Below are 23,332 nucleotides of genomic sequence, written 5' to 3' on the forward strand. Positions count from 1 at the left end.
GAAGAGGTTTACGAGGATGCTGCCTGGTTTAGAGGGCATGTGCTATCACGAGAGGTTGGACAAACTTGGGTTGTTTTCTCTGGAGCGTCGGTGACTGAGGGGAGATCTGATAGAGGTTTACAGGATTATGAGAGGCAGAGATGGAGTAGACAGGGGGTACCTGTTTCTCCGGGTTGAAATGTCTAATTCCAGAGGGCATGCATTGAAGGTGAGAGGAGGTAGGTTCAAAAGGGGATGTGAGGTGTAAGTTTTTTACTCAGCAGTGGATGCCTGGAATACACTGCCTGGTATGGTGATAGAGGCAAATACCTTAGATTAGATTAGATTAGTTCAGATTATGAGAACACTCAGTCCTCTAATTGTCATTTAGAAATGCATACATGCATTAAGAAATTATACAATGTTCCTCCAGAGTGATATCACAGAAAACAGGACAAACCAAAGACTAACACAGACAGAACCACATAATTATAACATATAGTTACAGCAGTGCAAAGCAATACCATCATTTGACAAAGAACAGACCCTGGGCATGGTAAAAAAAAAGTCCCCGAGTTCCTGATAGCAGGCGGCAAAAGGGAGAAACTCCCTGCCATAAACCTCCAGGCACCGACAACTTGTCGATGCCTTGGAAGCAGCCGACCACAGCTGACACTGAATCCGTCAGTCCGAAAACTTCGAGCCTCCGACCAGCCCCTCCGATACAGCCTCCCGAGCGCCATCCTCTGCCGAGCTCCTTCGACCTCGCCCTGGCCGCTGAAACAAGCAAAGCCGAGGATTCGGGGCCTTCTGCTCCGGAGATTCCCGTTACCACACAGTAGCAGTGGCAGCGAAGCGGGTATTTCAGAAGTTTTCCAGATGTTCCTCCGTACTCTCACGTCCGTCTCCATCAAATCAGAATTGTGACTGGTCCCCAACTTGACAGATTACAGATATCATTCATCAGAGCAGCTGCGCGCGCTGCTGTCACGCCGCCATCTTCTCCTCCTCTTTTAAGAGGCTTTGAAGCGACATTTGGATAGCAGATGAATGTGAGGGATATGGACATTGTGTAGGTAGGAGGGATTAGCGTTTCAATGTTTTTGGTTTTCTTGTTAGTAGGTCAGTACTACATTGTGGGCTGAATGGCCTGTCCCATGCTGTGCTGTTCAATATTCTATGTTCTATCAACCTCTGCTTTAAATATACCCAATAATTTGGCCTCCACTGTTGCCTCTGGCAATGAATTCCACAGATTCACCACCCTCTGGCTAAAGAAATTCCTCCTCAACTCTGTTCTAAATGGACGTCCCTCTATTCTGAGGCTGTGGCATCTGGTCCTGATTCATTCACTATAGAAAACATCCTCTCCATAACCACTCTATCTAAGCCTTTCAATATTCAATAGGTTTAAGTGAGAACCCTCCTCGTTCTTCTAAATTCCAGCAAGTATGGGCCCAGGGCCATCAAATGCTCCTCTTATACTAACCCTTTCATTCCTGGAATCATACGTGCAGAACTCTCCTCCAATGTCAGGAGATCCTTTCTCAGATATGGGGCCCAAAATTGTTCGCAGTCCTACAAGTGAGACCTCACCAGTGCCTTATAAAGCCTCAGCATTACATCCTTGCTTTTATAGTCCAGTCCTCTTGAAATTAATGATAACATTGCATTTGCCTTCCTCGCCACTGACCCAAGCTATAAGTTACCCTGTCACAAAGGGGTGCTGGGAACGGACCCAAATGCAAGACACAGACACTGAACTACAAAGAACAGGACTTGACTAGAGTAGGGACGTGACAAGTAGCAGGGAAAAGAACGCAGACTAGGGCTTGGACCCTGTGCCAGAGACTGGACAAGGATCTTGCCAGTGTCAGGCCCCAGAACCAGGCATGGACATGACATGACTGCAGGACTGGAGTCTTGAAGCTTGAGGCTTGGAGACTGGCTTGTGGTCTTGAAGCTTGAGGCTTGGAGACAGGCTTGGGGTCTTGAGGCTTGAGGCTTGGAGACAGGCTTGGGGTCTTGAGGCTTGAGGCTTGGAGACAGGCTTGGGGTCTTGAGGTTTGAGGCTTGGAGACAGGCTTGGGGTCTTCAGGCTTGAGGCCTGCAGGCTGGGGTATGGACTCCGAGCCAGAGACCGGGCAAGGACCAGGAACCTGGGAGTTGACTCAGGCTCGGCATCCAGAACTAGTCGAGGACAAGGCGAGGCTACAGGATTGGACATGGCTTGGGTGTGGAACTCCTGGGTAGGGTGAGACACAAGGACAGGTAAAGGCACATGGACAGGACTCGGACAGGACTGGACTGGATGAGGGCCTTCAGGAGCACGGAGCCTTGGACTAGAAGAGACAGGAGCATGGAACACAGAGCTGGGACCCCTCCTTGGGAATAGGACGTGGGGCCGGATCTCATACACAGAACACTGAAGATGAAGAGACGGATCTTAACACAAGGTGGCAGCAAACGGCCGGACCTACCCAGCGAAGGCGTTGACATAGAAAGACAGTTCCTTATGTTGACCTAACAAGGCTCCGGTCTTGGTCTGGCAGTAAGACCAGCGATACAGGCGGGGTATCCAGGCAGAGAGTCAGGCAAGGGAGGAAAAGACAGGGAGGGGAATGGGACAGTCCAGCCGGGAATCCCTGGATTGCAGAGGTATTTATGTCTCAGCCACAAAACGAGAATCATGTGCCCACAACAGAAACTGGGGAAAACAAGAAACCCTGGAACAAGGAACCATGGACCGGACCGTGAACCGGAACACGGACTTCACAGACTGGACCATGACAGAACCTCCACCCCCTGCCCACAACCTCTATGGGAACCTCCTGGCTCCCAGAAGACCTTCCCAGACTATGGATGACATCGGCAGGTGGGGGCGCATTTAACAGGAGAGAACCAGCAAGGTGAGAGTAAAACGATGGTGTCTGTGTCGCTGGGTCCAAGTCTGGCTGGGCTGCTCTGTCACAAAGGGGTGCCGGTAACAGACCCAAATGCACTGAAGTACAAAGAACAGGACCTGACTAGAGTAAGGACGTGACAGGATACAGACAAGGAGCAGGGACAAGAACGCAGACTAGGGCTTGGACAGATCCTAACACAAGGTGGCGGCAAACAGCCGGACCCACCTAGCGAAGGTGTGGACACAGAGAGACAATTCCACACAACGAAAGACAGTTCCTTATCTTGACCTTACAAGGCTCCAGTCTTGCTCCCGCTGTAAAACTTCAGCGATACATGTGGGGTATCCAGGCAGAGAGTCAGGCGAGGGGGGAAAAGACAGGGAGGGGAACACGGCAGTCCAGTAGGGAATCCCTGGTTTGCAGAAGTATTTATGTCTCAGCCGCAAAACGAGAAACATGTGCCCACAACAGAAACTGGGGAAAACCAGAAACCCCGGAACAAGGAACCATGGACCGGACCGTGAACTGGAACACGGACTTTACGGACCGGACTACAACATACCCTTTAGGGAATCCTCCACGAGGACTCCCAAGTCCCTTTACAAAAGACTTTTGAACCGGTCTCCCCGATCAAAACTGCGCAAACTAACAATAACACATCGTAACACGGACAGCAGAGTCCTCTGACAACGAGTCCAATCCGCAAACCGAGCCGATCAAACCTTGCCCAAGACACCTTCCACCGGCAGCCACAGTGAGACCGGTCAATCGCAGGCAGACGGCGCTGAACACCCGCTCGCCTTCCACTCTCGTCCCCGTTGATTTCAATCCCGGCTGGCGCTTTAGTTGGCCAGTTGGTCGAGAACTGGAGTCGGACATGGGTTCGCGCTCCACCATGAGGCCACACGCTCCGGTCTCAACCTCGCCGAAGTCCCTTGGAGACTGCAAAATGCCAGATCGCTCAGTCGGCCCAAAAACACATAAAGTAAGCTACGGGCTCCAATCGCACGCAGATTACTAGTAGAAATATATTTAAAATAAGTAGCTTCGGCAGGGCGTCACTGTTAGTCGCGTTGACTAACAGCCATTTGTATTTTCAACAAAACTCACTCAGGTGTAATCCCCTCACCGTCCCTGCACGACATCTGTTAAATGGTCTTTCCTGTTCTCCTTGTTCTGTTGATAATTATTGAGCCTGTTCATCCATTCCACATTTATTTAAGTTTGATTATTGATTTTTGCGCCTGTGACCATTCTGCTAATTGTGGATTGCCCATGGCTGTTTGCACGATTGTCTTGTAAATCGTTGGTTGCACTTGGGCTGTCTGTTATGATATTGCACTGTGTTTTATGCTTTTGGTACCGAACCACAATCAATTCTGATTCATTCATTCATTATGTGCCGTGTTGTATGACGTCATCATTATCTGCCGTGTTGTATGACATCATCATTATGTGCTGTGTCGTGTGACGTGGGCGATCATGGTCTTTCCACGACCATGATTGTTCTTGGCAAATTTTTCTACAGAAGCGGTTTGCCATTGCCTTCTTCTGGGCAGTGTCTTCACAAGATGGATGACCCCAGTACTCTTCAGAGATTGTCCGCCTGGCATCAGTGGTTGCACAACCAGGACATGTGATCTGCACCGGCTGCTCATACGACCATCCACCACCTGCTCCCATGGCTTCACATGACCCTGATCGGGGGTCGGGGGGGCTAAGCAAGGGTTACACCTTGTCCCAGGGCGATCTGCAGGCTTGCAGAGGGAAAGAGTGCCTTTGGTAGAGACGTATCTCCACCCCAATTCTGGTACGATTCACAAACTGGCAATGAAGTGATTCCGACTCGCCACTCTTTGGAATAATCCCCTATCTGACCAAGGTCCCTGCGTGGTCTACAACGAGCTTCTTCAGCACCAGCAGCACTTCCCGATTCCGCGTCACCAGCAAACTTACTGATTTGAAGCCTTGCTGGATGAGGAACTTGTGATGTGCCCTGTGCGTCAGTCTGGTCCTTGTAAAAGGAACCAGAGGGCCGTGTGAAGGCATTAAACTCAGAGACTCCCCTCCTATCAGATTCTTCCTTCTTCAGCCCATGACCATTTCCACCCACTTGGCTTCACCTGTCACTTTCCAGCTAGCCTCCATCCCCTCCTCTCCCACCTTCTAATTCAGGGATCTCACCCCTTCCCACTCAGTCCTGAAGAAGGGTCTCGGCCCAACACATCGACTGTTCACTCTTTTCCATAGATGCTGCCTGACCCGGTGAGTTCCTCCAGCACTTTGTGTGTGTGTGTTGCTCTGGATTTCCAGCATCTGCGGGAATTTCCTCTTGTTTCAGAAAGGAGAAAATTGACATGGGTTGAGAGAGCTCGAACAACCTCCCCCGCCCCCCTCTTTGACCATCCGAGGCTCGTCACCTTGTCGTGGTGGACAGGCTGGTGATCCCGGGAGTGATGCCGTCTGGAGATTAGCCCCTGGTCAGGTCACCCCTGACGGTGAGGTTCCAGCCAAAGAGCGATCCAACTGATACCTCAGCGGTGGAGCTGGCGGACGATGACGGCGCATCGCAACGGGAGTGAAGGCAGAGGACGGTCCCCAGTCGTCTTGCACTCCACGTCACTGGCTGACCCTGATCTGTCAAGGGCATTGTGAGGGCTGCCCGTGCGTCAGCCTCCCCACATAAAGCAAAGACCCACACAAACGTTCCCCATTGGGAGTCCAATGTCAACCCCTTAGGACCTGGTCTCCCAGTCTGGGTCCACAGGCCTTTTTGCTTAATGGTATTTATCCATGGCTTGAAAAGGGCTGGGAACGCCTGCCTTAGGAGAACATCATACTCGATTCAAGTGATGGGATTATTAGCCCGTTGAAGACTTTTTGCTCTCAAGTGAGTCCCCAGATTTAAGAGTCTTTGAGCACTACAGGATCCGTTGGGCACCACAGCTGCGTAGCAGATAGCACAATGCTATTAAATAATTACAGCTAATAATACAATTTCTTCTTTCTAAACTTTCCGTCAGACTAGACTTGGTTCTCTTTGGCTGCAAACTCTTCAATAGGTTCATTATAGCTCTTTCGGTTATTTTCCCATTTTTCGAGATGGGATATCCTGTCAGCCATCTTGTTTCGATGCGATTGTCACCGTGAAACTGGGAAAGGTGATCTAGCAAAGGGCGGGGGGTACTGGTTATGTAAAGAACTGCCGCTCACTGGATGTTTTCACACTATTCTCTGTAAACTCTAGAGACTGTGGCACAAGACAATCCCAGCAGATCAGCACTTTCTGGATACTCAAACCACCCCATCTGGCACCAATGGTCAAAGCCACTTGGATCACGTTTCTTCCCCATTCTGATGTTTGGTTCTGGTCACCAATCCACAAGAAAGATGTCGATAAACTTGAAAGAGTGCAGAGAAAATTTACAAGGATGTTGCCCGGACTTGAGGACTGAGTTATAGCTTGAATAGAATATAGAACAGCACAGTACAGACCTTTCGGCCCACAAAGCTGTGCCGAACATGTCCTTACCTTAGAAATTACCAAGGGTTACCCATAGCTCTCTATTTTTCTGAGTTCCATGTACCTGTCTAGGAGTCTCTTAAAAGACCCTATTGTATCCACCTCCACCACTGTCGCTGGCAGCCCAGTCCACGCACTCACCACTCTCTGCATAAAAAAAGTACCCCTGACATCTCCTGTGTACCTACTTCGAAGCACCTTAAAACTGTGCCCTCTTGTGCTAGCCATTTCAGCCATGGGAGAAAGCCTCTGACTATCCACACGATCAATGCCTCTCATCATCTTATACATCTCTATCAGGTCACCTCTCATCCTCCATCGCTCCAAGGAGAAAAGGCCAAGTTCACTCAACCTATTCTCATAAGGCATGCTCCCCAATCCAGCCAACGTCCTTGTAAGCCTCCTCTGCACCCTTTCTATGGTTTCCACATCCTTCCCATACTGAGGCGACCAGTAGGTTACCAAAACCAAACATCAGAATGGGGAAGAAATGCGATCTCAGTGACTTTGACCGCTGGTGCTAGACGGAGTGGTTTGAGTATCTCAGAAAGTGATCTCCTGGGACTTTCACATACAACAGTCTCTAGAGTTTACAGCAAATGAAAAAAAATCCAGTGAGTGGCAGTTCTGTGGGTGAAAATGCCTCATTAATGAGTGAGGTCAGAGGAGAATGACCAGACTGGTTCAAGCTGACAGGACGGTGACAGTAATTTCAATAACCACGTGTTATAGCAGTGGTGTGCAGACAAACATCTCTGAACACACAACACATCAAACTTTGAAGTGGATGGGCTACATCAACAGAAGACCTCAAGCACACACTCAGTGGCCACTTTATTACGTTCAGAAGGTACCTAATGAAGTGGCAGTGAGTGTGTGTTTGAGAAGGTTCAGGGGATTGAGGGTCTGGTATAGGAGAGGAGATTAAATCAATGTTAACAAAGTAGATTGTGACATAGTCATAGTCATACTTTATTGATCCCGGGGGAAACTGGTTTTTGTTACAGTTGCATCATAAATAATAAATAGTAACAGAACCACAAATAGTTAAATAGTAATATGTAATTTATGCCAGTAAATTAGGAAATAAATCCAGGACCAGCCTATTAGCTCAGAGTGTCTGACCCTCCAAGGGACGAGTTATAAAGTTTGATGGCCACAGGCAGGAATGACTTCCTATGATGCTCTGTGCTGCATCTCGGTGGAATGAGTCTCTGGCTGAATGTACTCCTGTGCCCACCCAGTACATTATGTAGTGGATGGGAGACATTGTCCAAGATGGCATGCAACTTAGACAGCATCCTCTTTTCAGACACCACCGTGAGAGAGTCCAGTTCCATCCCCACAACATCACTGGCCCTACGAATGAGTTTGTTGATTCTGTTGGTGTCTGCTATCATACTAGGGAACTGCCCAATAATTCGAGTTGCCTTGGTGGGACGTGCTTTGAGGCTTTTGTATCTTCTGCCCGATGGGAGAGGGGAGAAGAGAGGGTGTCCGGGGTTGGATGGAGCCTTCGATGGTGCCGGCTGCTTTACTGAGGCAGTGAGAAGTGCATTCTGAGTCTGTGGAGGCAAGGCTGTTTTCTGTGATGTGCTGGGTCGGGTGGTTCGGAGACTGGGGCTCTCCCAGGTCCTGAATCCAGACAGGAGTCTTCTATGCCCCGGCTGTCCTGGGATGTGGGGTTCAGGAATCTGGTTACCCCAGGGTCTGTCTGACACTGGGAGCAGGACCCAATCCTGAGAGATTGCCCTCCGAGACGGAGTACCGGCTTCCAGCGAGGGAGAGTCTAGCTGTCTCTTTGAGGTTTAAAATTCACATCGCCTAGACCCATATTTGGGAGTTAACAGTAACCCTGGACCAGACACACATACCCCATGGGTGCAAGGGCAGGTCAGAGGGTGATCACGCGACCCCATGGGTGCAAGGGCAGGTCAGAGGATGATCACACATACCCCATGGGTGCGAGGGCAGGTCAGAGGGAGAGTGACTCAACTCTTCACACCCAAACGCCTTTCCCTGTCCACAACTCAGGAGTGTGACCAGACACTCCCCACTTGCCTGGGTGGAGTTAGTCCACGTACTCCACATCCACCACATTACCACTTCCCCCTATCTGCAAGTCAGTAATGTAATGGCACACTCCCCACTTGCCTGGGTGGAGGTAGTCCATGTACTCCAGATCCACCACATTACCTCTCCCCCATTCACAAGTTAGGAGTGTGTTGGGACACTCCCACATGCCTAGATGGAGTTGGTCCACATTACCTCTCCCACATCTACAAGTCAGGAGTGTGACGGGACACTCCCCACTTGCCTGGAGCGAGTGCAGCTCCAACAGCTCGAGGAACTAGACACCATCCGAGACAGAACAGCCCCCTCGATCCCTCCCGACACACTCTCTCCCTCCACCACAATGGCTGCTCCTTCCACTGAATGCACCACAGTCCCTCACCCAGGGCTATTGTGATGGCCCCGCCCGAACCTGGCCCAGCAGTTCCTTCTCCATCGTCAGGTCGAAGTCTGTAAGTCACAGGGTCAGAGTCAAGGTCATTGTCCCATTCGATCATGGCCGATATTTTTCATCCCCTTTCTCCTGCCTTCTCCTGGTAACCTTTGATATCCTGACTCATCACGAAGCTCCATTTTAAATATACCCACCGACCTGGATGCAGCACCCTCTGGCTAAAAGAGATTCCTCCCCATCTCTGTCGAAATGGACGTCATTGTATGCTGAGGCCGTGCCCTCTGGTCTGAGACCACCCCCACTGTGGGAAACATCCTCTGCATGTCCACTCAATGTGTGATAGGTTTCAGTGAGGTCCCCCCCAGCAGGTCCAGGCCCAGAGTCATCAAGCGTTCCTCATATGTTAACCCTTCCTTTCCTGGATTTGTTCTCTTGAACCCCTGCGTCCCCTGCAGGGTAAGCACGTCTGTCCTCAGACAAGGGGCCCCAAGACTGCTCGTGATATCCGACCAGCGCCTTACAAAACCCAGGCAGTACATCGCTGTGTTTCTCCTCTGGTCCTCTCCAAATGATCGTCACGTGGCCCTCGCCGTCCTTCCCACTGGGAGCAACGCGGATCACTGAACTCCGGGGTCAGCTTCCCCACACGGACTCCGGCGGGACGGGGGAGGGCGGCAGTTCGGGACACGCGACCAACGCTGGCGGTGTCAAGATTCTTGGATGAAGAATTGAGCAAACCTGTGATCGACAAAGACCTGTGGCCCCACCCAGTGGTTGGGTGAGGGGTGGGGGGTCACAGACAGGCAAGCAACAGGGGTCTATGGCTCCACTTGTCCATGCCGGCCGTCAATCCCCTTTCCCCGGATTCAGTCCGTGGCCTTCCTTGCTTTGGGACGGAGGGATTTTCCGGGCGAATGCAGGGAGCGGTTCACACCGATCGGGATGGCGAAGGTGGGGGGGGGGGGGGGGGGTGAGGAGCACGGTGGAGGGGTGGGGGTCTGGTAATTCGGGCTGGAAGGGCAGACTGGGTGTGGTGTGGACGTGTTGACTTATCGTCCCCCACTTCCTGCCCCCACCCCAGGAGTGCGAAGCCGGCCTGAACTTCGCTGACGAACAGGAGGCAGTCGATTTCCATGGCATCATTCAGGAGAAAATTCGACTCCGGCATACCCGACACGGTAGGGGAGGGAGAGGAGAGGAGCGGGGGGGGGGGGGAGAGGGAAGGCGAGGAGAGGAGGAATTATAGATGGAGGAGAGAGAAGGGAGGAGGAGGGGTGGAGGGAGGGAGGAGAGAGAAGGGAGGAGGAGGGGTGGAGGGAGGGAGGAGAGAAGTGGAAGGGGAGGGGAGTGAAAGGAGAGGGAAAGAAGCAAGGAGGGGAGGGGGTAGGGATGAGGTTGAAGAAAAGGAGGGTGATGGGACTGAGGGAGAGGAGGAGGACAGTAGAGGGTTTGGAGAGGAGGAGGTTGGAGACGGAAAGGGAGAGGAGACGGCAGTGAAGAGCGGGAGGTGAAGGAAGAGGGGAGGGATGGAAGGGTGAACGGGAAAGAGGGGAAAGATGGCAGTGAGGGGAGGTGAGAGGGGGTAAAGAGGAGGAGGGAGAGGAGAGAGGAAAAGGGAAACAAAATGGGGGGGGGATGAGCATGCAGAGAGAGAGGGGAGGCCAGATCTTCAATCCCACCTCACCGAGTCTTCCCTCTTTTCTCCACCGCAGAGAAACGGCAGCATGGCCCCCCTCCTCCACCCCACGTCCCGGAGGGTAAGTGTCACCGGTGAGATGCCCTGTACCAGGTCAGTCGCCTTCGTCCCACTACCCCCACCCCAGGGGCCTAGACCTATATTAGACAGAGATCCCAGAATGGCAAAGGTTCTGGGAGGGAGAGGACAGCAAACTACATCCTTCTCACTCCCATTCGCCGGGCCTATAGGAGTAGGCCGGGACAGAAGCCTGGGCCTCACCTTGTGGAGGAGATGTGGTTGGGAGGGTGTAACGAAGCGAGGGGTGAAATGAAGCCTCCTGCTCCCACTTGCCGTGCGTCCGGAATGGAGAAAGAGAGAGAGATGAGCCTCAAAGATGATGATGCCTGCAACTGAATATCCCCACGGACGGCCATCACTCACGAATGGAGGGGAGGAGAATGGGTGGAGGGAGGGAAGGGGTGAAGGCGGGGGAGGGAAGGGGCGGAGGGTGAGCAGAAGGGAGGGGATGTGGAGAATGGCAACGAGGGTCCACAATAATCGGACACACTGCGCCTCTCGTGTCTACACAGGCAAGAGGCCAACAGCGCCGCTCCCCCAGGTCCCGTCGAAGGATCACAGTGGTGAGTAGTGGTAGGGAGGACATTCAGTCAATCGTCCTACATCCCTCCCCGTCTCCGTGACCCCTCCCCGTCTCTGTGAACCCTCCCTCCCCTACACCCCTCCCCATCTCTGTGACCCCCTCCCTCCCCTCCACCCCTCCCCCCTTCCCCGTCTCCGTGACCACTCCCTCCACTACATCCCTCCATGATTCTGTGACCCTTCCCTCCCCTACACCCGTCCCTGTCTCTGTGAGCCCCTCCCTCTCCTACAGCACTCCCTGTCACTGTGAGCCCCTCCCCATCTCCCCCTACACCCCTCCCCATCTGTGACCCCCTCCCTCTCCTACACCCCTCCCCGTCTCCGTGACCCCTCCCTCCCCTACATTCCTCCCCATCTGTGACCCCTCCCTCCCCTACACCCCTCCCCATCTCTGTGACCCCCTCCCTCCCCTACACCCCTCCCCATCTCTGTGACCCCCTCCCTCTCCTACACCCCTCCCCGTCTCTGTGACCACTCCCTCTCCTACACCCCTCCCCGTCTCTGTGACCCCTCCCTCCCCTACACCCCTCCCCGTCTCTGTGACCCCTCCCTCCCGTCCCCGGCTGACGCAGCTCTGTTGCTCACTCCGGTCCGACCCGCCAGGCTCCGAGCTCCAGTCTGCCCATCCCTCCGGCTCGCTGCTGATGCCCACCATGCCGATCCAGAATCCGGACATCACCTCCTTCCGGTACCGGGGTTTGCCGGCCTCGGTGCCGGTGGACAAGAAGAAGGGCAAAGCGAAGGGCAAGAAGAAGATGACCAAGGCCGACATTGGGGCGCCGAGCAACTTCCAGTGAGTGTCAGGGGTCGAGGGCCGGGGGTTCCGAGCCTAAGTCTGGGTCAATTGTCAGGGGTCCAAGGTCAGTGATGTGGGGTTGGGGTCGTTGATCCGCCATCTGTATCCGGCGTGAGGGTTCGCGGGTCGGGGGTCGATGATCCGAGGAGTCAGGGGATCAGGCCAGGTCGTGAGAGTCCCTGGTCCGGGTCAGGGGGCACTGGGATCAGTGGAGAGGGTCAAGTTCAAACAGGTCTTCCTCCTCTCACACCACATCCCGGTCCCCTTTAACTGGCATAATCCCATCCCTTTAATTTGTGCCGCCCATCCCTTTAACTCAGTGTACCTCAACCCTGCATTGGGGCGTCCACCCCCTCACCCCCACTGGCACACTAAATGCTTCCTTTGGGGTCCCGAGTGAGTAACCGTACCCCGTTTCCTTTCCAGGCACGTTGGACATGTAGGGTGGGACCCCAACAGCGGATTCAATGTAAGTGGCTGCTCCTCGACGGGCTCCGATTTACAACAGTCGCACCTCGTGGCCTGGGAGGGGGGTGTCGCAGGAGGAAATCACAGAGACAAAGATTGATGTCGGGGAGGGAGGGGGTCACTGAGACAGGGAGGGGTGTAGGGGAGGGAGGGGGTCACAGAGATGGGGAGGGGTGTAGGGGAGGGTGGGGGTCACAGAGATGGGGAAGGGTGTAGGGGAGGGAGGGGGTCACTGAGACAGGGAGGGGTGTAGGGGAGGGAGGGGGTCACAGAGACGGGGAGGGGTGTAGGGGAGGGTGGGGGTCACAGAGATGGGGAGGGGTGTAGGGGAGGGTGGGGGTCACAGAGATGGGGAAGGGTGTAGGGGAGGGAGGGGGTCACAGAGACAGGGAGGGGTGTAGGGGAGGGTGCGGGTCACAGAGACGGGGAGGGGTGTAGGGGAGGGTGGGGGTCACAGAGATGGGGAAGGGTGTAGGGGAGGGAGGGGGTCACAGAGACAGGGAGAGGTGTAGGGGAGGGTGCGGGTCACAGAGACGGGGAGGGGTGTAGAGGAGGGAGGGGGTCACAGAGATGGGAGGGGTGTAGGGGAGGGAGGGGGTCACAGAGACAGGGAGAGGTGTAGGGGAGGGTGCGGGTCACAGAGACGGGGAGGGGTGTAGAGGAGGGAGGGGGTCACAGAGATGGGAGGGGTGTAGGGGAGGGTGAGGGTCACAGAGATGGGGAGGGGTGTAGGGGAGGGAGGGGGTCACAGAGATGGGGAGGGGTGTAGTGGAGGGAGGGGCACAGAGACAGGGAGGGGTGTAGGGGAGGGAGGGGGTCACAGAGATGGGAGGGGTGTAGGGGGAAGGGGTCACTGAGACAGGGAGGGGTGTGGGGTGTAAGGGAGGCATCACAGAGACGGCCAGGGTGTCACCGCTCGGATTTGCCGCAGGTTAACGAGATGGACCCGGACCTGCGGAACCTTTTCCAAAAGGCCGGTATCAGCGAGGCGCAGATGACGGACGTGGAGACCTCTAAGGTCCTGTACGACTTCATCGAGCGGCAGGGCGGCCTGGAGGTGGTGAAGAAGGAGATGCAGAGACAAGGTGATTGGCGAGGGGCGAGGGGGGCACAGACGCAGAGGGGCGCGCATGGCGCTAGCGACGCGGCCAAGTGTGGGTGCGTGTGGACGGGTTGGTGTGGTACCACTGCTGTCTGCGGGAGTGGGCCGGGCCCTGGTTCAATGTGTGGGTGCGGTGGTACAGACGTTCAGCGACACTGAGGCAATTATCCGGAAGAGCATGAACACTCTATATTTGCTACCCCCTGCATGATTAGCTACCTCCTAATGAAGTGGCCACCGAGTGTATGTTCATGGTCTTATTCCGCTGTGCCCCATCCACTTCAAGATGGGGCGTGTTGTGCATTCAGAGATGCTGCTCTGCACAGCACCGTTGTAACATGGTTACCTGAGTTACTGTCACCGTCCCGTCGGCTTGTAGCAGCCTGGTCCATTCTCTGTCCTCTCTCATTAACGAGGCGCTTTCACCCACAGAACTGCTGCTCACTGGATGTTTTTTTTTGGGGGGGGTTTGCATCGTTTTCTGAAGAGATTGTTGTGCGTGAAAGTACCAGGAAAGCACAGGTGGCCACTGGAAAATGGATCTGTGTATTCAGGGTCGGATGTGGTGTTGCGCGTACGTGGGCAGGCGTATTCGGGGACAGATGTGGTGATGTGGACACGTACGTGTGGTGGTTCAATATACAGACGTTCAAGGGTACAGGTGTATTTGGTATGGTGTGCTGATACACCTGTTCAGGTATATATACCTGTGGTCAGTTCAGATGTACACAGTGAGCTGTGCCCTGGCGCAGATGTGAAGGTGCTGTGACACCTGTTCAGTCCTGGTGTGCTCAGACGAGGGTGTGTGCTGGTAAAAACGTGGGTGATATACACAGAGTGGTCACTGTGTTAGGGACGCCTGTACACCCGCTCGTTAATGCAAATGTCTAATCAGCCAATCACGTGGCAGTATCTCAATGTAAAAGAATGCAGACACGGCCAAGAGGTTCAGCTGTTGTTCAGACCAAACTTCAGAATGGGGAAGAAACGTGATGTAAGTGACTATGGAATGATTGTTGGTGCCATACGGGGTGGTTTGAGTATCTCCGGGACTGCTGATCTGGGATTTTCACGCACACAGTCTCTAGAGTTTACAGAGAATGGGTGCAAGGAACAAAAGTGGATCTGCAGTTCTGTGGGTGAAGACCCGTTGTTAATGAGAGAGGTCAGAGGAGAATCAGGCTGGTTCAATCTGACAGGAAGGAGACAGTAACTCAAATAACCTCCCGTTACAACAGTGGTGTGCAAAGGAGCAGCTCCGAACCTTGAAGTGGATGGGTCCAGCGACAGAAGACCACGAATTTACGCTCCGAACCATCAATGTCCCCCCGCCACCCCCCAGGTGTGCGCGCACACACCTTTTGCTACTCGCGCACACAGGGATTCAAACTGCGCACAGAAGGTTGTCAACCTCTACCTCGCCGGCATGTTGAGAATATTTCACGATCGTACACGATCACGTTTCCTTTTCCGGTTTCTGATGCGGACAGTGCCGACAACGTGGAGTTTGCGATGATTTGTCTGCAGATTTTAGAACTGGTTTGTTTATACTGTTTTTATTGAAGAAATTATTGAGTCACCATGTCAAAATCCAAAGAGGCAAAGGGCGTGAAGCGTAAAATGAACTGTAGTTCATTTAAAGTGTCCGGCAAGGATCGTAAGATCTTCCATCTGCGGACCTTAGAGCCTGCTGGCTCAGACGCGAGCAGGCATAAACTTCGGATCAAAGCCCCCGCCGCATCGCGGCAGCCTTACCGACCCAGGGCATGTTCAAAACCCGGACTCCAGCACCATCAATGCGGGCTCCAACGACCATGGACACCTTCATAGCGATAACGCAACCTCCAACTGCGACTCCAGTCTTGAACTCCAGGCCGGGTCTTTAAGTGCTGCTATTGTGACTCCCGTCTCCTCTTCCCCCTCCACCACTCTGCAGTCCCGTCTCCCTCACATCCCACCGTCAGCTCCTGAGCCCTCAGAGGCTCCATCTTCCTCTCACCCCAACCCTCCCCTCTCCATTGACACTAGCAGTCTCCCCCTCCCCTCTCTGATCCCAGCTCTCATCCGTGCCGGGTCTTTACCATTCCCTCCGACATTCCACTGTCTGAGGCAGACCGCTCCGTCCTCAGTAAGGGCCTCACCCTTGTCCCCCTTCGCCCACACCTCAGCGAGTTCCGAGTGCGCCATGACGCCGAACTCATCTTCCGCCGGCTCCGTCTTCGAGCCCACTTCTTCGGCAAGGACTCTCCCACCCCCACCGATGACCCCTTCTCCCGTCTTCAACCCTCCTCCTCTTCATGGACACCCCGCTCTGGTCTTCTGCCTGCTCTGGATCTCTTTATCGCTAACTGCCGACGGGACATCAACCGTCTCGACTTCACCACACCTTGTTCCAATTCCAACCACACTCCTTCCGAACGCTCCCCACCAATCCTAACCTTACCCGCCGATAAGGGGGGCGCTGTTGTATTCTGGCGTACTGACCTCTACCTTGCCGAGGCACAGCGACAACTCGCGGATACCTCCTCTTATTTACCCCGCGACCATGACCACTAAGGAGCACTGGGCCATTGTCTCCCACACCATCACCAACCTTATCAGCTCCGGGGATCTCTCATCCACTGCCACCAACCTCATAGTTCCCACACCCCACACTTCCCGTTTCTACCTCCTACCTGAGTCCTGACGAAGGGTCTCGGCCCGAAACGTCGACTGTACCTCTTCCTATAAATGCTGCCTGGCCTGCTGTGTTCTACCAGCATTTTGTGTGTGTTGCTTGACATTTTAAAGCGTCATTTCGCAAGCAAAACACATATGGCCGGGGTGCACAAGCTCCGGCGGGAAAATCCTTCATTATCCGACACAGGCCTGCTAGATATGTTTTGTAGATGAACGAGAGCCAAAAAAGACCAAACCCAAAGGAGATCAACGTTCTTATTGTTTTGCCAGGCGTTAAAATGAATATTTCTGTATATAAAACTCAGCGCGCACGTGCTGTGGTCACGTCACAGGGCAAACAAATTTGCACGGCACTAGATTGCTGCGCACACTGGTCATTACAAATTGGAGGGAACATTGATGGCCGCTTGCAGCAAGTGTAGCTGATAAAGAGTATATGAAACCGCGAGGGGCAGTGGGAAGTTGAGAACTCAGATCTAGAGATCAGAAGTTTAAGATGAGAGAGGGGAGAATCCGGAACGAGCCCAGGCAGTTAGAAGATAGAAAGGGGTAGGAGATAACAGAGGAATGTCTAGCAGGGGATGGAAAATCTCAGGAATTCTCTGCGAGAGTGCGGGAGACCGGAATGGAGGTTGGAGATGCACAGTGCAGTTGTGGTCAGCACAGATGTGCAAAGGCACATTGAGTCCCGGTGCTGATGCCCTGGGCGCGGAGAAGCAGATGTTTACGTATACAGCTGTGGCCGGTACAGATGTGCATGGTGAAAATGGGTGGGATTTGCTTGCATTTGTTTGGGGGATATAGCCGTGGATGAGACAGGTGCATGCCCTGGGGCAGATTTGTAGAAGTGCCTCGACAGATGTGACCCTCACAGTCGCCCGCTGCGCCAGATGTTTTGGCTAAAATGACCCCAATAACGATATCTTTTTCTCTCATTCCTCCCCGAAATCTAGATATGGCTCCGACCCCTCCAACCCGCACTGGACCCCTGCCCCCTGTCCCACCTCAGCCCAGCCGGGCGAGGCAGGGTCCCCTCCCACCTCTGCCCCCAACACCTCAACCCCCCGCCCCGGGCCGGGGACCGCTCCCTCCACCTCCTCAGAGGGGTCCACCACAGAGGTCCGCCCCGCCACCCTTCAACCGCTCCTCCGGCCCCCCTCCTCCTCCCCCTCCTGCCCTGGCGCCGGTGGGCGGTTTTGGTGGCCCTGCACCGCCCCCGCCCCCGCCGCCGCCGCCGCCGCCGCCGCCCCCGCCTTCCTCGGGACCTGCTCCTCCCCCCCTCCCTGCAGGGGGCGCACGAAAACCAGATCTGCCCAGCTCCGGAGGCCGGGGGGCTCTCCTGGACCAGATCCGCTCCGGCATCCAGCTCAAGACGGTGAGTGCCTTCTGTCCAGCAACCGAGAGGAGGGTGGGGAATGCGGGAGGGAAATGCTCTGGGGGTTTACTGGGAGATCAGATAGCGGGGGGTGGGGGGGAATCTGGCATCCCCTGCGATCGGAAGGTAGTATCTCGCAAGGATAAATAGAAACGGAAACTGCACGGTGTTGATCTGGCCTAGGGGATACGGAGAGTGGGACTGTGCCCGGTGCGGGTCTGACCCGGGGTTACGGAGATGGGGACTGTGCCCGGTGCGGGTCTGACCCGGGGATACGGAGAATGGGGACTGTGCACGGTGTTCCCGGTGCGGGTCTGACACAGGGAAACGGAGACCATTAGACGTAGGAGCCGAATTAGGACATTCGGCCCATCAAGTCTGTTCCCCCACCGGTGCTGACCCCTCTCCTGCCTTGTCCCTGAAACCTTTTGACGCCCTCGCTAATCAAGAACCTATCCTCCGCTTTAAATATACCCGATGACTTGGCTTCCGCAGTCGTCTGTGGCAATGAATTCCTCGGGTTCTCCACCCACTGGCTAAAGAGTTTCCTCCTCATCTCTGTTCTAAGTGGGCGTCCATCTATTCTGAGGTTGTGTCCTCTGGTCCGAGGCTCCCCCGCTATAGAAAACATCTTCTTCATATCCACTTTATCTAGGCCATTCAATATCTGACATGTTTCAATGAGATCTCCCCTCTAAACTCCAGCAAAAGCAGACCCAGAGCCATCAAATGCTCCTCATACCATAACCATTTCATCTCCAGGATCATTATCATGAACCCCCTCTGGACCCTCTCCAATGCCGGCACATCTTTTCCTCGACAAGGGGCCCTAAACTGCTCACGATATTCCAAGTGCAGTCTGGCCAGAGCCTTATAAAGCCTCAGCATCAGCTCCGTGTTTTTTTATATATTCATCGCCAACAACTCAACCTGCATATTAACTTTTAGAGAACACTGCACAGGGATTCCCTTTGCACCTCTGAGTTCTGAATTTTCTCCCCGTTTAGAAAATAGTCTACGCTTTTATTTCTTCAACCAAAGTGCACGACCCTACACTTCCTGACACTGTATTTCATCTGCCACTTCTCCTAATCTGTCCAAATCTGCAGACTCCCCACTTCCCCAAAACTACCCGTCTTCGTATCGTCCACAAACTTAGCCACAAAGGCAGCGATTTCTTCATCCAAATCATTGGAATACAACGTGAAAAGAAGTAGTTCCCGCCCCGCCCCGTGCAGAACAGCAATCAGATCTCTTTATTCCGTCTCCTTGCCTCCTGCCAATCAGCCAATGCTCTATCCATGGCAGTATCTTTCCTGTAATGCCAGGGACTCTTGTTAAGAGCAGCCTCATGTGCAGCTCCTTGTCAAAGGCCTTCTGAAAATCCAAGTACGCAACATCCACTGACTTTCCTGCCAATATTTCACCTTAATGCTGACTTTGGCCTATTTTATCATGTGCCTCCAAGTACCCTGAAACCTCATCCTTAACAATCAACTCCAACTTCTTCCCAGCCACTGGGGACAGGCTAACTGGCCTATAATTTACTGCCTTTTGTCTCTCTCCTTTTTTTAAAGGAGTGGAATGACATTTACAATTTTTCCAGTCCTCCGGAGCTATTCCAGAATCCAGTGCTTCTTGAAGGGTTATTACTAATGTCTCCAGAATCTCTTCAGCTGCCTCTTTGAGAACCCTCGTGTGTGGCCCACCTGGTCCAGGTGACTTATCTACCTTTCGACCTTTAAGCTTCCCCAACATTTTCTTCATTACTAATAGTAACAACGCTCATTTCTGCCTCAGACAACCCCGAAGTTCTGGCATACTGCAGCTGTCTTCTACAGTGAAGACTATCACAAAATACTTATTGTCTTCGTCCACCATTTCTTTCTATCTCTTCTGTCATTTTCCAGTGGTTTGATATCCATTCTCACCTTTTAAAAAGAAACTATATCTGATATATCTCTTGCTATCCTCTGATAATATTGGGTAGCTTACCGTCAATATTTCATCTTTTTTCTCATTGCTTTTTTAATTGCCTTCTGCTAGCTCTTAAAACCTTCCCAATCCTCTACCTTCCCACTAATTTTCACTATATTGTATGCTTTTTTGCTGTCTTTGACCTCCCTTGTCAGCTACTTTGGCTCATCCTCTCTTTAGAATTCTTCTTTGGTGTGTATCTATCCTCTGCCTTCTGAACTGCTCCCAGAAACTCCGGCCATTGCTGCTTTGCCATCATCCCGGCTACTGTCCCCTTCCAATCAACTTCAGCCAGTTCCTTTCTCATGCCTCCGTAATTCCCCTTACCCCATTGTAATACTGATACATCTTCCTCTCAAATTGCAGGATGAATTCTATCATGTCACGATCACTGCCTCCCAAAGATTCCTCTACCTTCAAGCTCCCTAATCAAATCTGATTCATTATGCAACACCCAATCCACAATTGCCTTTTCCCTCCCAGGCTCAGCCACCAGCTGCTCTAAAAAGCTGTCTCAAAGGCATCCTACAAATTCCCTCCCTTGGGATCCAGCACCAACCTGATTTTCCCAATCTACCTGCATATTGAAGTCCTCCATAACTATTGCAACATTGCCCTTTTGACGTGTTTTTCTATCTCCCATTGCAATTTGTACCCTTACATTCTGGCTACCATTCGGAGGCCCATCAGGGTATTTGTGTCCCTGGAGCTTTTTTAAAACTCTACCCACAAGGATTCTACATCTTCTGGTCCTATGTCACTTCTTTCTAAGGATTTAATTTTAATTTTTACCAAAGGAGCCATGCCTGTCCTTCCATACAATGTGTGTCCTTGGATATCAAGCTCCCAACAATGATTTGCTTTCAGCTACAACTCCGCCATACCCACCAATGTCTAACTGAGCTACAAGATCATCGACCTTATTCTGTATATTGTGTGCATTCAGATAAAGCACCTTCAGTCCTGTATTCGTCAGCCTCTTTAATTTTGTCCCCGTGACCAGTGAAATCCTTATCCCTTTCTAAAATTTTTGTCTTTTTATTTATCCTGCAGACTTTCCTTCCTTTTACTTCATCCTCACTTTCCAAACTGTTGAACTATGAACGTACTATTTAACTTTTAAAACAAACTTCAACCCATCCCACTGACTGCAATTTGGCCCTGTCAACTTCCTCACAGTCTCACCACACCCCACATCTACTTCGAAACCAATTCCCCATCATCCTCCTTCTCACTGCGGTTCCCACCCCCCTGCCAAATTCTCCCACTCTCCTGAACAGCTCCTGCAAACCTGCCCAAAGGATACTGATCCCCTCACCTGGGTTCAACCCGACCCTTTTGTACACGCCATACCTTCCCCACAGGAGATCCCAGTCATCCAGAGATCTGAAACCCCGCCCCCTGTATCAATTCTTCAGCCACACACTCATCGGCCAAATCATCCTATTCTTACCCTTTTTGCCCAGCTCCCTAAAATCCCTCTTCAGGCCCTCCTCGCTTTTCTACCTATGCCATAGGTGCCAATATGTACCAAAACTTCCAGCTACTCACCCTCCCTCTTTAGAATGCCGTGGACCCGATCGGAGACATCCCTGCCCCTGGCATCTGGGAGGCTAAATACCATCCAGGTATCTCGTATCCAGTGTGCTCCTCACACTATGGAATCCCCACTCAGTTCTGCACTTCCCTTCTCCCCACTACCCTTCTGAGCCACAGGGTCAAACTCATTTCCAGGGAACCATTTCACAGTGGCTTCCTCCTGGTAGCCACCCCCCCCGGCTTGTAAATTTCTAATTGAGGGGTACAGCCACAATTGTCTGCCTATTCCCCTTCCCTCTCCTAACAATCTACTTTCCTGCTCCTACCTCCTCATTGTCCCATGTGAGCCGAAGGTCACCAAGCTGCAGCGCCACTTCCTTGACACGGTTTGTAAGGAGCTGCAGTTGGATGCTCCTCGTGCAGATGTAGTTATCAGGGAGACCAGGGACCTCACACAGCGCCAACCCTTGACTCATTCTCGCTGCACTAAGAGACAAAGAAAGGGACTTACCCTGGAGCCCATGCCTGGAACTTACCCTGATCCACTCCAACAATGCCCACTCCCACAATACCCGCTCCACTTAAACCTCACTTCTTTTCAGTGGCCTGTGCAAATTGCCTAACAGATCGCGGTGACTGAAGCCCACCGGAAAGTCCCAAAAGGCCCTGTGTTTCAGAAACTGTGCGCAGTGCTCCTGGTGTGTGTCTGCCCCAGGGATATGGAGGCAGGAAACATGCACAGTGCGAGTCTGACCCCGCAATATGGAAATGGAAATCGTGTATGGCGCTCCCAGTGTGGGTCTGACCCAGGGATACAGAGACAGAATCCGAGCACGGTGCTCCCAGTGTGGGTCTAACCCAGGGTTACGGAGACGCAACTGTGCACGGTGCTCCCCGTGTGGGTCTGACGCAGGGATACGGAGACGGGAACTGTACACGGTGCTCCCGGTGTGAGTCTGACCCAGGGATACAGAAACGGGAACTGTGTACACCAGGGGTGGCCAACCTTTTACACTCCATGCGTCAATTTTTTCACAGACGAGTTCAGATGCGATTTTTTTCACGAACAATTTCTATATTAACATATTTTAACAAGAATTGAATGGGGGTACAAGAGTTGTATGGCGCATCTGAACTCGCGAGTGAAAAAATTGACGCATGGAATGTAAAAGGGTGGCCACCCTGGTGTACGGTGTTCCCAGTGACGGTCTAGCCCAGGGATACGGAGACGGAGACGGGAACTGTGCACGGTGCTCCCGGTGTGGGTCTGACCCAGGGACACGGAGACGAGAACTGTGCACGGTGCTCCCGGTGTGGGTCTGAACCAGGGGTTACAGATACGGGAACTGTGCACGATGTCCTGATCTGAGTCTGTGTCACTGGGGGTCGAGGATTCCTGGTGCTGCGCTGACCCACTGTCGCTGGGGTTTACATATGGGGCGGGTCTCCGCTCCCACCACACTCTGAATCACGCCGTCACTGCCACCTTTCCTCTCAGGTGACCGACATTCCGGAGCCGGCGCATGCCCCGGAACCGGAGGGAGAGGGGTTAGTCGGAGCCCTCATGATGGTGATGAAACAGAGGAGCAAAGTGATTCATTCATCCGGTATGTCACACCCGTTCGGGAGCAAGCGGGATAGCAGCGATGAGGAGGGAGTGGCAAGAGAGGAAGCACGTTGGGAGGGAGCGTGTTGCAAAAGTGGATGGCGGCGGAGGGAGCACTGGGGGGCGCCACAGGAGGGGCAATGAGGAGGGAGTGGTTGGCGCTGAGTGAAAGCCCTGAGAGGGTTGGCAAAGGAGGGGTACGAGGGAACCAACGTCATCGTTAGAACCGCGATCTGGCGACGCCCTACCGCATGGGATCGTCCTGTGTCCCCAAGACAGCAGAATGCTCTTCCCCTCACTGCCCCTTCAAAAGGCTCCGACTGTCCAGAGCGGGGGCGGCGAGTGAAATCACACAACCCGTAGTTGCCCCTCACCCTGGGTTCCGTCGCTGTCTGTAAGTCCTCCCCGCCTCCCGTTGTGTGTCGACATGCCGGGTCCATGGGCTAATCGCATCCCCGTGTGTGTGTGTGTGTGTGAGAGGGCTCAGAATCGAGGAGAAACACAATGCTCCAAATTCAGCCCCAACATCACCATGTAGAACAATGTAACATCCCAACTCTTGTATTCCACGCCAGTG

The 23,332-nt window shown here is 53.2% G+C and overlaps 1 protein-coding gene across 1 annotated transcript in view; it reads left to right on the top strand.

Annotated features, from left to right (window-relative positions):
• The window catches only part of LOC140190097 (actin nucleation-promoting factor WAS-like), a 33,581-nt gene that overhangs the window by 9,375 nt on the left and 874 nt on the right, over positions 1–23,332 (top strand). The window contains exons 4-11 of the mRNA XM_072246578.1: positions 9,957–10,053; positions 10,588–10,632; positions 11,144–11,194; positions 11,817–12,006; positions 12,436–12,478; positions 13,409–13,562; positions 17,212–17,633; positions 22,648–22,756. Of these exons, the coding sequence (XP_072102679.1) occupies positions 9,957–10,053; positions 10,588–10,632; positions 11,144–11,194; positions 11,817–12,006; positions 12,436–12,478; positions 13,409–13,562; positions 17,212–17,633; positions 22,648–22,756 (1,111 nt within the window). The remainder of the gene's footprint in view (positions 1–9,956; positions 10,054–10,587; positions 10,633–11,143; positions 11,195–11,816; positions 12,007–12,435; positions 12,479–13,408; positions 13,563–17,211; positions 17,634–22,647; positions 22,757–23,332) is intronic.

The sequence above is a fragment of the Mobula birostris genome, chromosome 29 (assembly GCF_030028105.1).
Source record: "Mobula birostris isolate sMobBir1 chromosome 29, sMobBir1.hap1, whole genome shotgun sequence".
Lineage (NCBI taxonomy): Eukaryota > Metazoa > Chordata > Chondrichthyes > Myliobatiformes > Myliobatidae > Mobula > Mobula birostris.